This window comes from Paroedura picta, chromosome 12 (genome assembly GCF_049243985.1).
Source record: "Paroedura picta isolate Pp20150507F chromosome 12, Ppicta_v3.0, whole genome shotgun sequence".
Classification (NCBI taxonomy): domain Eukaryota; kingdom Metazoa; phylum Chordata; class Lepidosauria; order Squamata; family Gekkonidae; genus Paroedura; species Paroedura picta.
Genome location: NC_135380.1, coordinates 45,165,297 through 45,178,804, shown reverse-complemented (window position 1 = coordinate 45,178,804; position 13,508 = coordinate 45,165,297). Strand labels below are relative to the sequence as shown.

Sequence of the window (13,508 nt, the reverse complement as noted above, 5' to 3'; positions counted from 1 at the left end):
AGAACCAAGTCCTGCTTGTTTCGTGGAGCTTACCTTCCAACTAGAGGTAGACGTAGAACAGTTCTCAGAAGACAAGACCTCATGAGCACTCTGTGGTGGAATGAGTTGCCAACTGAAATCCGGGCCTTGCTGGAGCCAAGATCTCCTCCTCAGCTCATGCCCCCAAAACCATCTGCAGTCAGGTTAGCCAGCAGACAATTTTTAGGTAGGTGAGAGGGAAACCCTTCCTGGCTGTTCTGAGGTCGTTTAAGATGGTTTAAATTGTTTTTAACTGGGTTTTATTATATTTTATTAATATTGTATTGAGCCAGCTTGCAGGGACGGGTGGTATAAAAATCAAATCTAGCAATAATGTAAGACTCCTGCATCTTAAAGCAAGTTGCAAGGACAGACTCGTCAACTCCCTGGCAGAAAAACTTTCTATGTCCTTTGCTCCCTCATCCTTACAGCCGCTTGTAAGAGTGACACTGCACAAGCAAATGTGTACACACAGAATGGAACCGCCTGAATACACCCTCTCTGTGCACTGCATCCACAGGGAATGTATGCCACTTAAGTGCCTGCCCACGGGCCCACTCATAGGTCTCACACCTGCAAGCAGGGGCACTGTGGGGCTCGAGTGACAAGGAGTGGCCCCTCAGCCTGGCAGCTGCCGTGCAGTCCATCCAGGCTGGCCCCAGAATGTTTCCCAGCAGGGAGTCCAGTAAAAACCGTTGCCAGAAGACGGGGCAGTTTTGAAAGCCACTACCTTAAAAGTGGCCGGGGCTTAGGGCTGAAGGATGCCCGTATATTAACTGAGTGAAACAGCGGAGCCATTTTAAAAGGTGGTTCTGGGGATTCCCAGCTGGATCCTGAGAAAGTTCTACCCACCCTTCCCATAACAAACCATTCCCCAAGGCCCAGTGACCAAAAGCTACGCTAGACGTAATAGAGGGCTGGAGTTTGAGCCGAGAGCAGGAAGAAGCAGCAACGCGAATGAAAATCTTTATTGCAGCTGCTCACCAGAAATGACTGCAGTTCCTCAAAGGGATGCTGTTGCAATCAGAGCATCACAATTCCTGCTGTGCAATTTTGGGAGGATTTGGGAGGGGGGGAGGCACAGGAAGGCCTAGTGAGAAGACCGGAACAGCCACCAAGATTTAATGCATCAGTGTTACAAGCCATAATGATCTATGGCAGGGGTAGACAACCTGTGGTCCCCCAGATGTTCATAGACTACAATTCCCACGAGCCCCTGCCAGCAAATGCTGGCAGGGGCTCATGGGAATTGTAGTCCATGAACATCTGGAGGACCACAGGTTGACTACCCCTGATCTATGGTGCAGTCAATGTCAGCTGTAGGATTCACACATAACGGAATGAAGTCTTTTAGGTAACGGAACACTTCAAATGCCTTTTAAAAAAAATTACATTTAGTTCCTAAAGTAACTCCAAACCATGTTTCAGTTTCACAGCAAACATGGCAGCCCAACAGATGCTTTTGGTAAATTATTATTTCACCCAGTGCAAGGAAACCACACTGAGAGGTGGGTGGGCATTCTCTGGAGCATTTCTTGACATTCAGCTCCTGCACCGAAGGGTCAAACGGCCAGCTGGCTGTAGTGGTTGGGAGTGGACTTCTAATCTGGCAAGCTCCCCATTTTGCCCCTTCCTCAGCCAGTACAGAGCCAGGCAAGGGGATGAGAACGGCAGGGGCAGAGCCTACCAGCTCTTGGGAAAACGTCCAAGATACAAGGAGGCCAGAAGAATCCGTCCTCCACACCCCAGCTGGGGAGACAGAAATGCTGCTGCAGCAGAGAATAACCAGTCTGGAGAGATGTGCTTCCACACACTTAAACTGGACAAAAGGACATGGTTTTGCTAAAATCAGCTGTCCTCCCTCCATCATAGGATATGGCTCTAAAATTCAATTTGACCTTTAAGACGACTTAGGCCTGATTCACACTAGGGCTGTGGGTTTTGGCTTGGCTGCCTCAGCAATCACTGAAGCCCGAAGTAGCGCATAGGAGGCCAGTGCTGTGGCGCTGGCCTCCTACACACCGCCTCGGGCTTTGTTGACCGCTGAGGCGACCAAGCTGAAGCGCACATCCCTATGCAAGAGAATGAGGTGAGAGATACTCTAGATGGGCAGAACAGACCCAACCAGTTGGCAGGTAGCAGATTCCAACTTGGGCGTATTCCCTTGCACTAAAACACTGGAAAACTAGCCTGCCAGCTAGAAAAACCACACCCTTTCTCTTTTGCTTGCTGTGCCAGTTTACAGACTGCATGAAGTTCTTAAAAAAAGCAGGGGAGCTTAGCAAAATGTGGCCCTCCCTCTCCCTCCCACAACCTGAAGCTGCACTTCAAGGGTCCATCACCTCCTCCTCCTGCAGGTGTGAAACACGTCTCCTAAGGGACCAGGCCATCCGTGACTCTTTCCGTGGGGCCTGGCTGGCCTTACAGTGTTCGCCAGCAGGAAGCTATTTGCTGGCTACATCTACAAAAATAATGCTTTTCCAAGTGGCTGTTATAAGGGAGGGGTGGGGAGATGAACGAGTCACTCTTGAGCAAGCTTATCAATTCCCTTCTGACTTTTAAAAATATACTATGCAATCTCTCTAATAACTTCATTCTGGAAATTAAAGTTATAAAATGCATTAAAAAACGTACTCCTTAAAATTCAATTCCATACAACGGACCATGTTGCAAGGGATGGATGCCACACCTGAGGTTAGTCGATGAGAAGGAACCGTTTGGTCCTCCCGCACTTGCACTGGCCTTGGGTCTGTAGGCAGCCAGAGGAAACAAAGACCTCTGGGTGTTCTTACAAGGGGCATGGCCTTTGCCCTGGGCTGTTCCTGAGGGTCCATACTTCCCCTGGGACAAAATATCAGGGCTGGAACGGCAGAAACAGCTCCCTTCTCAGAGGACACTTAAGGGCACTTGGGTTTTCCGAACGGTGGCGTTGCCTACAGGCTGGAGGATGGGTTAAGCAGCAACAACACAACTGGGAATGAAATCTGTGTTCTGGTGCTGACGCACACAAAAACAAGCAGGGGTATAACAGCCCAGTTATCTCCCCAGACCTACAAAGGCCCTAGAATGCAGTGGGCAGAAATCTCCTTGAGTCTCCAACCAGCTTGTTCTAAGGAGGAGAAAGACTGTCCCAATCAATGAGGGGCAGAAGAATGACTAACCAGTTTCCCCTGAGCTCAGTTAGATAGCTCCCATTTTGTTACAGCAGAAGGTGCCTAGGCTTAGTCCCCTGGCCAGCAAAATGGCTCTTCACAGCCTATTCGCTGCAAACTGATCGCAGAACATCTGCAATCTCCTTTAAGCCATCGATATTGTGAGCAATCTAGGTGATGATTACTGACTTGAAGGTGCTGAGCTTCCCAGAGGTCTCTGCAAGCTGAAATTCCCAGGTGGAGACGGAAAGGTGTGTAACAGTTGCCACGTAACAGAATTCTGTAACGTTGCCTTTTAGCTTTGCAAGAGCATAGGGAGTAGAGGTGTGATTTCAGCGGTCACCTTACCATGCGCCGCACTCTCTATCTGGATAGCATTTCCTGCTTCTAAAGGTGTCTGTCACCTAAGAAGGAAACCCCCTCTAATGGCAGCACAGCAGGAAAGGAAGAGCCTGGGCTGGACAGCAAAAATCCAGCAACTCCCTGAAAGCATGTTTCATGCCACAAAGCATTAAAAAGTGCAAACCTGCAGATTTGTCTCCCGCCTCCCCCTCCCCCCAAAAGTGCATTGGACAAGCAGAGGGGGCAGGAAGGTCAAAATGTTTACCGTCCTCCGCTTCCCAGTTTAGTGTTGTTTTAAAAAAATCTCAATAGAAGTCCAACTTGGTCTGAACAGTCTTGCAGCCTTTGACGGAGTAGATCCGCTCCTCTTTCGGGAAGAAGGTCATCTCGTCAGCCACATTCTGGACGACGGTCTCGTTTATCTGGTTGCCGCGGGACTGGATCTCTGCCTGGATGCACATTTTCACGTGTTTGTACTCCAGAGGCAGGAAGGGGATGAAGTAGTCGATGAGGTTTCGGTCAATCAGGCTGCTGTGCCACAGGCCACCTGCGGGAAGTCAAGGGAATAACTGGCAATAGGTGGAAAGGAATTGCTCTCCTGGGCGAGGAACACTCCAGGTGACTGGGAAGGGGAAACTTTCAAAGTCAGTGATTTATTGGTCCTGCTGAGTGACGGAGCTACCGGACTTCGGTTTAAACTGCACTGCCAGGAGCCAGAAATGTCATAATATACTGCCCTCCTCCCTGAAATACAGCACTGAAAGTAACTAGTAACTTGTAAAGTGGTTTAATTAATGATGGTTAATTGTTTTTAATGTTATTTGTATCCAATTTTATGCTGTTAACTGCCCCGAGCCAGCTTGCCAGGAGAGCGGTCATATAAATCCAACTAATTAATAGCTTAAAATAATGGTTTAAAATAATGAATGAATGAACAAATTTATTTTTATGACCCACCCTTCCTGTGAAGCTCAGGGCAGGTGACAACAGTTATGTAATAATACAATAATAAAATCTCCAACAGTTTCAGATGCCCCCATCTAATTGAAACAGGGCGGTGTTCAGAGTTCTTGGCGTGGTCTTCCCTCAGCCTCCACCAGTAAACCAGCACATGGATGTTCTCTCTGGGGGAGAAGGCCTTGGCCCTGGTCGAGGCAGGTTCACCTCCTTAGGGCTGGGAAGCCTGAGCAGATTTTGGTCCAATAAGAGCATCAGACTAGGAGATCCGGGTTCAAATTCCCATTTGTCCCACTTGGAAGCTTGCTTGGTGACTTGGAGACAGTCACTCTCTCAGCCTCACCTACCTCATGGAGTTGTTGTGAAGATAAAATGGAAGAGAGAAGGATGTAAGGTACTTTGGGTCCCCATCTGGAAGATGGCGACGTACAAACAAAATAACCCAGCTATAGTTCCTAGGGCATCAGGCAAGGTTTGTGAGTGAGCCCCAGGTTCAAATCCTTGCTCAGCCATGAAGCTTGCTGAGTGATCCTGGGCAAGGCATGTGCCCTCAGCCTCGTCTACCTCACAGGGTGGTTTTTAGGATAAGGTAGTGGAGGAGAGAACAATGAGCTCCTGGGAAGAATAGAAAATGTCCTAAATAGGATTCCTCAATGCCATTTAGAGAAGCAGTCCCTTGTCAGGGACTTGAGAACAGAACAAACGGGGAGTAAGATCAACATTTCTGCTCACTCATCCCAATTATGGCCACATTGGATATTCTCAGGGACGGCTGTGCTTTGCATAGGGAGCCTGAAGAATAGTTTGCAACACACTGGGGAGAAAGGTGAGATATAAATAAAATAAAAACTCAGCTTAAAGTGGCGACTGGCTTAACTTCTGCCATGCAGACACTCTGCTGGTTATCTCCAAGACAACTAGAGATGCAGAAGGAGACCGATGGGGGGGGGGGGCTACCCTCCACCTCATAAATGAGTCTTTAACATTGGTAAGCCATAGTGCTGTTTGCTGCTCTGAGCCCGTGGGGAAGGGCAGCATACAAATACAAAAACAAATGCAGAATGCCACTCACTGTTCTTGTTGTTGAAAACGCCTACAGAGAGCACGGGCTCCAGGTCTTTCAGCTGGATCTCTTCCCTGGCCCGTCCGCTCCTCCAGAAGTCCAAGGCCACTTTAGTGATGAGGTCGCCCCCTGCGTTGCTGCCCCAAAGCAGAAAAGCAAAGTGTCAGTGGGAGCCTTTCCTTGGGATTGTCTTGAGCCTGCTCATTGGACTAACTGCTCATAGAATCATAGAATAATAGGGTTGGAAGGGGTCTCAGGGGTCATCTAGTCCAACCCCCTGCACTATGCAGGACACTCACAACTCATCCCAGCCTTGCTCCAAGGATCTCCGTGGATCCTACCCTCCTTCTTATCTGGTCCTTATCTGATTCTGTGGATTTAGGCACATTATACAGAAGGGAGTGTGTCTGTGGTTGGCTCTTGTGGCCCTTTCTTGCATGCCCAGGGAAATGTCAATCAACACTTTGGGGCTGGGAGACAAATTTCCTCCAGGCCAAATTGGCCAGGGATTCTGGTTTTTGGGGGGAGCATCATCTGACCATAGATTTGGGGTCATTGTCGGTAGGCTGGTAATATCCTGCATTCTGCAGGGGGGTTAGACTAGATGACCCTTGATATCCCTTTCAACTCTATGATTCTCCTTAGCTTCCCTGAAACGGAACCTGGTTTCCAGACAGGGCTCCAGTGACCAGTCACACCAAAACCTGAATGGGCAGAAGGCAGCAGGGGGTGGGATTTAGGGACAGAACCAATGCTTGGCATGCTGCAGTCCCCAGCAACCTCTCCCGTATAAAGGACCAGGCAGCAGGTCATCACCTCCGCCTGAGTCCCTGGAGAGCAGTCGACAGTCTGAGTGGGCCTTGATGGACCAAGGGCCCAGTTCGGTATACGGCAGCTTCATGTGCAGGTGGAGGAAGGAGACTGTGGCTCAGTGGAAGAGCCTCTGCTGGATTCAGAGGTTCAGTGCCTCTGAATGTGGAGGTTCTTCTCAGTCATCATGGCTAGTAGCCATCTTCCAAGAACCTATCTCATCCCCTTTTAAAGCTATTTATTCCTATGGCCATCACCACATTCTCTGGCAGTGAATTCCACATGGTAATCATGCCCTGTGTAAAGTAGTATTTCCTTTTATCTATCCTGAACCTACTGCCCACCGTATGCCCTCGAGTTCTAGCATTTAGAGAGGGAGAAACATTTTTCTTTGCCAAGTCTCTCTACTCCCAGCATCGCTTCACAAGCCTCTCACATGTCCCTTCTTAGCCAGCTCTTTCCTAAACTGAAAAATCCCAGGCTCCTCATCCTTTCCTCCTGGGGAAGGTGCACCGACCCCCTACTCATCCTGGTTGCCCTCCTCTGTATTTTTTCCAGGAAAAGAAAGGACATTTTGCAATACCCGAATAAGAGGTCTGAAACAGAATGGGGGGGGGGGGGGAGGAAAAGCCTTCACATGGGACCGGGAAGAGGAGCACCTTGGGCGTTACAGTGAGCGGGAAGACCAGGAGAGGTGAAGGTTTCAAGGTGGTGGGAAATGGCCTGAGCGAAATCATGGGAGGAGGAAGTTGAGGTTTAGTTGCATCAAAGCAGAGTCGAGAGCAACGGAGACAGACGTTACAAAAGTGGAAGTGGTCGAGCTTGGCAAATGATTAACTATGCACAGCAAACGAGATCCCAGTGCAGCAAAGCAATGAGCCTGCTGGAGTAGACCTTGGGAGATCCAGGTTCCAGGATCCTCCCCACAGCCTTGCAGCTCCCTAATGCCTCACCTACACCATTCTTGAGGGGGCAAAGTGGAGGAATGGAGAACTACCCGGACCTCCTTGAAGGAGGAGCACGACAAGCATGTGGTAGTAGGAACAGGATGTCTTGTTTCTCCCTGCCCGGCATTGCACAGTGATAGTCAGCGTTTCCTTAATGCACTGCTTGTAGAGTTTGTTCTTTTTCGCTTTATTTAAAATGTTATTTAAAGTTGAAAAGCTGCTTCATGACCACACAAGTGCCAGCCAATCAGCGCTGAGCACAGTTGACTTACACGACACTCATGCCCCACTGAGCCTGATCTTGGAGATGAGATGCTTGTTGTTGGAATGAAATGAGGCACACTCACTTCCCCAGCAGTCCCTTGAATCACACCCATCCACACTGACCTGAGGAAAATAAAGATGGCTCTCCGATAGGACACCCCATCAATCTGCTCGTAGTAGTCGAGGAATGGCTTGATGGCGTCAATCAGCCCCGGGTGCAGCTTATCCATTTCGTCAAATATGAACACGGACTTGGCACAAGCGGACACGTTGCCCCGGATCCATTTCTGCAACTGATCCTGGACCGAAAGGTACCCAAGAGCCAAGGTTAATGTGGCAGCCACTTTGCACAAAGGGCTGCATGAAAATTAAGAAGGACTAAGGAGGATAGTGCAAAAGAAGGTGCCTCTCCGCCCTTAGGCCACCGTTCCCCAGGGTTACCAGCTCTAGGTTGGAAAATTCCTGCAGATTTTGGGGGTGGAGCCTGGGAAGGACAAAGTTTAGGGGGGGGAACATCAGCAGGATACAGGGCCAAAGAGCCCCCTTTCCCAAAGAGCCGTATTCTCTGGGGGAATAATAACCTGGAGGTCAGTTCGAATTGCAGGAGATCGCTAGCCAATAACTGGAGGCTGGCAACCCAAATCATTACCTATGCTTGTTATTGATGTGGAACACATCTTTTCACGCGGTCCCTATAGCGGAAATGATAACGCTGCCCAGCAAGTCTCAGGCTGCAGTGGAGGTGGTGCGCTGCAGCCAAGCCATGCTAACGCCACCCAGCGATTATGGGGCAGCAGCAGTGTGGGAACCCCAAAGGAAAGGAGGGGGAAGCTGCATAAGTCTCTCTCTCTTTGTGTATGTGCATCCAAGAGAGGGGAGGGACCAGGGACATTGAGGAAACAACAGGTAAGGGGGGAGGGGGCAGGGGGGAGTGAGGGAGAATGGAGTCTGTGTCCGTGTGTGTGTGTGAGAGAGAGGGAGGGGGATGGACCAGGGAGGATATAGAGAAGGCATGTGGTAAGGTGGAGAGGCAAGGGAGGAGTCGGGGAAGAATCTGTGTGTGTGTGTGTGTGTGTGTGTGCAGCTCTAGCCCCTCCCCCCTTTTATGTGGATATGTTCCATATAAGGTATGAGAATCCTTGTTGGAAGATTTATTCTCATTTCTCTTTGATCTTTCCCCCCAATTATTTGTTTCATTTACTCATTCAATGTACATGACTCTCATACTTCTTAAATTAACAGTTTCTGCTAGTTGGCAATCGCTCAAAAATCAATAAACCTATTGTGACCTAGTGATTTCTTTATTCCTGTGATTTCCAGAGAAAAGTGTCCCTAGTTTTAAAGGTCTGAGATCAAAGAACTGAATTTCTCCGGGTTTGTAAGCCACCCTGTACAACAAGGAAGGAGAGAAAGGCCAGCTTCTGAAATTCCCCTTCCCCTCTTCCGAGCAGACACATGATTCGTTGCAGGCCTTTAAGAGCACTGCCAAACAACAGCTTTAAAAGCTCACGGAAACAGGATCCAGACAGAACCAGGCCTTGGTTTCATTTTCAAATGGTGGCAACATAATGAAGAGAGAGCCTGAGCTCAGTTCCTTCTAACCACTGTTGTTTTCTCAGGCTGGCAGGAGGTTTCCCGGCCGCAAAAGAGTACTGGAAATCCCCTTCAACTGCAGTTTCCAAGGACTGGCCCTAGAACAGGGGTAGTCAAACTGTGGCCCTCCAGATGTCCATGGACTACAATTCCCAGGAGCCCCTGCCAGCGAATGCAATTCCGTTTCTGTGTTTCAAAGCAAGGCAGGTATTGCAAACATTTTGGCCCGTTTGCATCTTCCCAAGAAGCCCCAAGGGTCTCCCTCCCACTCACCTTGTACAGCTTCACCATATGGTCATGCGGGAAATGAAGAGTGGAGAGGAAAAGGTGCACAAATTTACTCTTCAGGCCGGCTTTGTGGAGGTTCTCGGCGAGGATCTGGCTGACGAAGTTCTTGCCGGTGCCGGCCCAGCCGTGCAGCGAGAGGGTCAGGGGCTTCTTCGGGCTTGGGTTGCTGACGAAGCCGGTCAGGGCTTTCAGGATCACTTCTTTGGCCAGGTGCTGCCCAAAGAGTTTGGCGTCCAGACTGAGCCTGAGGGCTGAGTGAGCCAGAGAGAGGAAAGCTTGAGTGGTGGGAAGGGAGGGGGGCTCCCCTGGGCTGGCGATGGCTGCCCGGAATACCCATGGCCTTCCAAGCCCACCCGCTCTGGTCTGGTCTGCCTGGCTTCAGCCGGCCTCTCTGTGGCTGCCCCCTTCCTCACCCACAGACCCCCTGCCACTAATGGCTGGAAGAGTCTGGAAGAAGTGGGCACACACACGAGGAAAGCTGCGACCCAGAATTCAACTTTGCCGATCTTTAAGGAGCCCCGCGGGGCTCACCGTTTGCTCTGCCTTCCTTCCCGACACCACCGGTGGCTCTTTCGGATCGCTTTACACAGGGCTGCTCCTGCTGTCCCAGTCCTGCCCCCCTCATCCCGCTGCCCACCAACCCGGCCAACGGAACAAGCTCAGCTGTTCCAGATGGGGCTGCCAGGGTGCCCAGAGGCCATGGCGGGGAATGGAGGCTGGGGCTGCCAGCTCCAGGGAGGGAGACTCCTGGAGATTTGGGGGTGGAGCAGAGGGATCCCAGGTGATAGCCATTTTCTCCAGGGGAATTGCTCGCTGTAGTCGTGAGCCGTGCTGCCCTTCTGGGGGATGCCCAGGCCGCACCGAGAGGCTGGCATCCCTGATAACGCTGCGGGATCCAATGCCCCAGAGCCCTCCCCGAAGCAGCCCAGGGGAAGCGGGCTCTGCCGCGTGGACACGAGCTGCCTGCCGCTCTCCAGGGTCTGCAGGACCCCCCCCCCCTCCCCAGCAGCCCTGTGGCGCTCTGCCGTCGGGGGAGGCGCTGCAATGGGGAGGCTGGCTTCCCCTCCCCTCCCCTCCCCCCCCCCTCGGGGGTACCGGTGGCGTTGGGCCGGTCCCGCTCGCCGGGGCAGCACTCCACGAAGCCGCAGTAGAAGCCCGGGTAGGAGAGGTAGCCGGTGAGCGCCGAGGCCGCCCCGATGGCGATGCCCACGCTGAGCGGCTCCAGCCCCGCCGCCGCCGGCACGAGCAGAGGCGGCAGCAGCAGCAGCGCCAGCAGCCCCGGCGGCATGGCGGACGCGCAGGCGGAGACTACACCTCCCAGCCGCCCCCGCGCCACTTCCGCCCGCCCGCCCGCGGCCATCTTGGGCGCCCCGCCCCCTGACCTCTGACCTGGGTCGTCCTGGGGGGCGGGGGAGGAAGCGGAGAAGGAGAAGAACAAGAATCAAGAAGAATCAATAATGATGACTTAGAATTGGTACAGTGTCGCAGGCTAGTCAACCTGTGGTCCTCCAGATGTCCATGGACTACAATTCCCATGAGCCCCTGCCAGCGTAATCATCGCCCATTGATCCAGCCGCGGTGCCCTGTTGCAAAGGAAGAGTAAAATCTGAATCTTTTGCAGGAAACAGTCCTCGAAAAGGACCGGGTGGGAAGCCCGCCCAGGCCTCTGCCTTAACTCCGGGTTGGCTCAATATTGATCCATCTGCGGTGGTGGAAAGGGCTGCTGAGGCACAACGGACTAATGACGACCTCATGGAGTTTTCAAGGCGTTTGCCATGCCCTGCCTCCACATCATGCCCTGGTATTCCTTGGTGCTCTCCCACCAAAATACTAGCCAGGGCCAACCCCGCTCAGCTTTCCAGATCTGACGAGCTAGTCTGGGCCAGCCAGGACAGGGCGTTTATCCATTTGGAATCACGGAACCATAGAGTTGGGAGGGGCCACGTAGGCCACCTAATCCAACCCCCTGCTCAGTGCAGGGCCAGCCTCAAGCATCCTTGACTGATGTGCGCATCCAGCCGAGTGGCTACAGGAAGTCCACAGGTCTAGTTCATTTCCTTTTTTAGACTATCTCTACACCACCTCTTCAAAGTTGGGCTCACGGGGAGTTTGGAGCAAGTCGTTCTGCAGTGGCCCAACAGAGTGGCTAATACTACTGGCCAGCCCTCCAGGGATGTTGTAAAGGTTCAATGAGATAATATATGTGATCATTTGGATAACTTAGAGTGATTATCGGTTACTGTGTATTTTGCATTTTACCTCACCCAAAAACATCAGCTTCCAAAGCAGCTGACAGCAATTAAAGTGAACATTAGCATCATCAATGAAAATATTATTTGCACTGAGGTCTCAGTCCAGGGACAAGGAAAAGGTACCTGGCTGCTCCCTCACCCGCAGTCATCTGGTGGCGGCTGAGAGCCGGGAGGAGAACCCTCATTTGGAGCCGTAGCCATCTCTCTCCCCAGTACTGGCCTTTCTTAGATCACTATGCTGGTACAGCCTCCCAGGATTCAAGGTAGGCTGCAGTAAATTATACAGGCACAGGTTGTAGGTTTATATGGTACGTGTTAAGTGTGGATGATCTGAAAAGACCTGAAGAGTGCTCAGGATCCTAGCTGCCTGCAAACAGATGAAACGCATGTGTAAATAACCCTCAGACAGCAGCTTAGTTCTTTAGTTAAACATTCTGGTTTCCACGTTTCTCACAAAGATAACTGAGTTTTAACCTGGTTTTGAAGAGTCAAAGGGCAGGTTGAGGATGGGGAGAAATATTCTGCTGGGTGAGATCTCCTGTACATCTACAAGAGAGGGCTTTAAAAAAAGCATGGTTTTTAAAGTATGCATTATTCTCAACGCCTCCAAGGAAATGAGGAATTGGGTTGTTTTGTAATATTCATGTTACCAGCATATATCATGCAAAACAAGAGTATGAAATTAAGCGTGCATTTAAGGAGGGAACATGCCTCTTTCAAAACCTGTATAAGACCTAGCATGCTCTTCTACAAAACGATAACCAAGTGGTAGTTTCTGAGTAGGTGGGTGGAAAAAAAACCTGACTTTTAAACATCCATTGGGGGTTATGAGGAGAAGGGCAGGAAACTGCCAGCAGAGGGCCCCCTCCCCTGCCCCCCCTTTTTGAATAAATTGTCCTGTCCATTCTCTTCTGGTTCCTGGGAGCAGGTCTTGGGATAACAAATAGGATGAAAATATAAGGAGCGCAGTCTGAACTTGGGCTGAGCTCACCATGCCCCCCCTCCCCCCAGTGGATGTTGGTTTGAAGCAATAGAGCAAGTTTGAGTCCAGCAGCACCTTGACATGTAGTGCTGGATATAAGCTTTTGTGTTCATTAAGTGCCCATGCATGCAAAAGCTTATACCCAGAATGAAACTGTTGACTTGAAGGTGCCCCTGGCCTGGACTCGAAACTGTTGCTGAGACCTTCTCCTATTGACATTGGACTTTCTCGGCCTTTGCCCCCGAGAGAGGTCGTTTGCACAGCTCAACACGAGGACCCCTCCCAGTTTTGCACTCTGCACTTTGCTCCTGCGGATGACAATGGGTAAAATGAAATGGAGGGCATAAGTCAGGCTGCAGCAATGCCTGATGGGAAACATAGTAACAAAAATAATCATAGAACCAAGTTTGAGTGCAGGGGCACCTTTAAGTCCAACAAAGTTTAATTCTGGATATAAGCTTTTGTGTGTGTGCACTCTTCATGCACATGGAATTATTTTGGGATCCCCTTTAGTTATCCTCCCCACCCGCTGACCAGATTAGGCCTTCCTGAGTAGTCTCCCTTTTAAAAATTTTGTGGCTGTGGTCCTGCCATTCCACAGTCCTCCTTCCTTTCTACCTGCATGCTCGTTGCCCCTTTAGATATTCTGTAGTCTGACAGCAAGTCCAGTCATAGGTGTCAAGGGGTAATTTGGGAGGCGTTTGGGAGGGGATCCCCTCCCTTCCAGGGTCCTTTACCTGAGTAATCCCACTTTTCGGTTCCCCCCTGCCTTGGGGTTTCCCCAACGACATCCAACGACTATTGAGGAATCCGCTAGCTGATTTTCTGCAAGGGTGGCTT

The 13,508-nt window shown here is 50.9% G+C and overlaps 1 protein-coding gene across 3 annotated transcripts; it reads right to left on the bottom strand.

Annotated features, from left to right (window-relative positions):
- Positions 1-971: 971 nt before the first annotated feature.
- On the bottom strand, positions 972-10,809 carry LOC143821239 (torsin-1B-like). Of its 3 annotated transcripts, XR_013225739.1 has the most exons (6): positions 10,530-10,809; positions 9,420-9,685; positions 7,677-7,852; positions 5,542-5,669; positions 1,308-4,059; positions 972-1,190 (listed from the first exon to the last, which is right to left on the bottom strand). XR_013225739.1 is itself a non-coding variant. In XM_077304902.1 (5 exons), exons 1-5 carry the CDS (start codon positions 10,792-10,794, stop codon positions 3,818-3,820), a joined length of 1,077 nt encoding a protein of 358 aa, XP_077161017.1. In that variant the 5' UTR covers positions 10,795-10,809; the 3' UTR covers positions 972-3,817. The 3 variants fall into 3 exon arrangements, 2 of the variants coding, with proteins under 2 accessions (XP_077161017.1, XP_077161019.1); XM_077304902.1 differs by having other exon boundaries at positions 972-4,059; XM_077304904.1 differs by lacking the exon at positions 10,530-10,809 and adding an exon at positions 9,966-10,409 and having other exon boundaries at positions 972-4,059.
- Between the last annotated feature and the right edge of the window lie 2,699 nt (positions 10,810-13,508).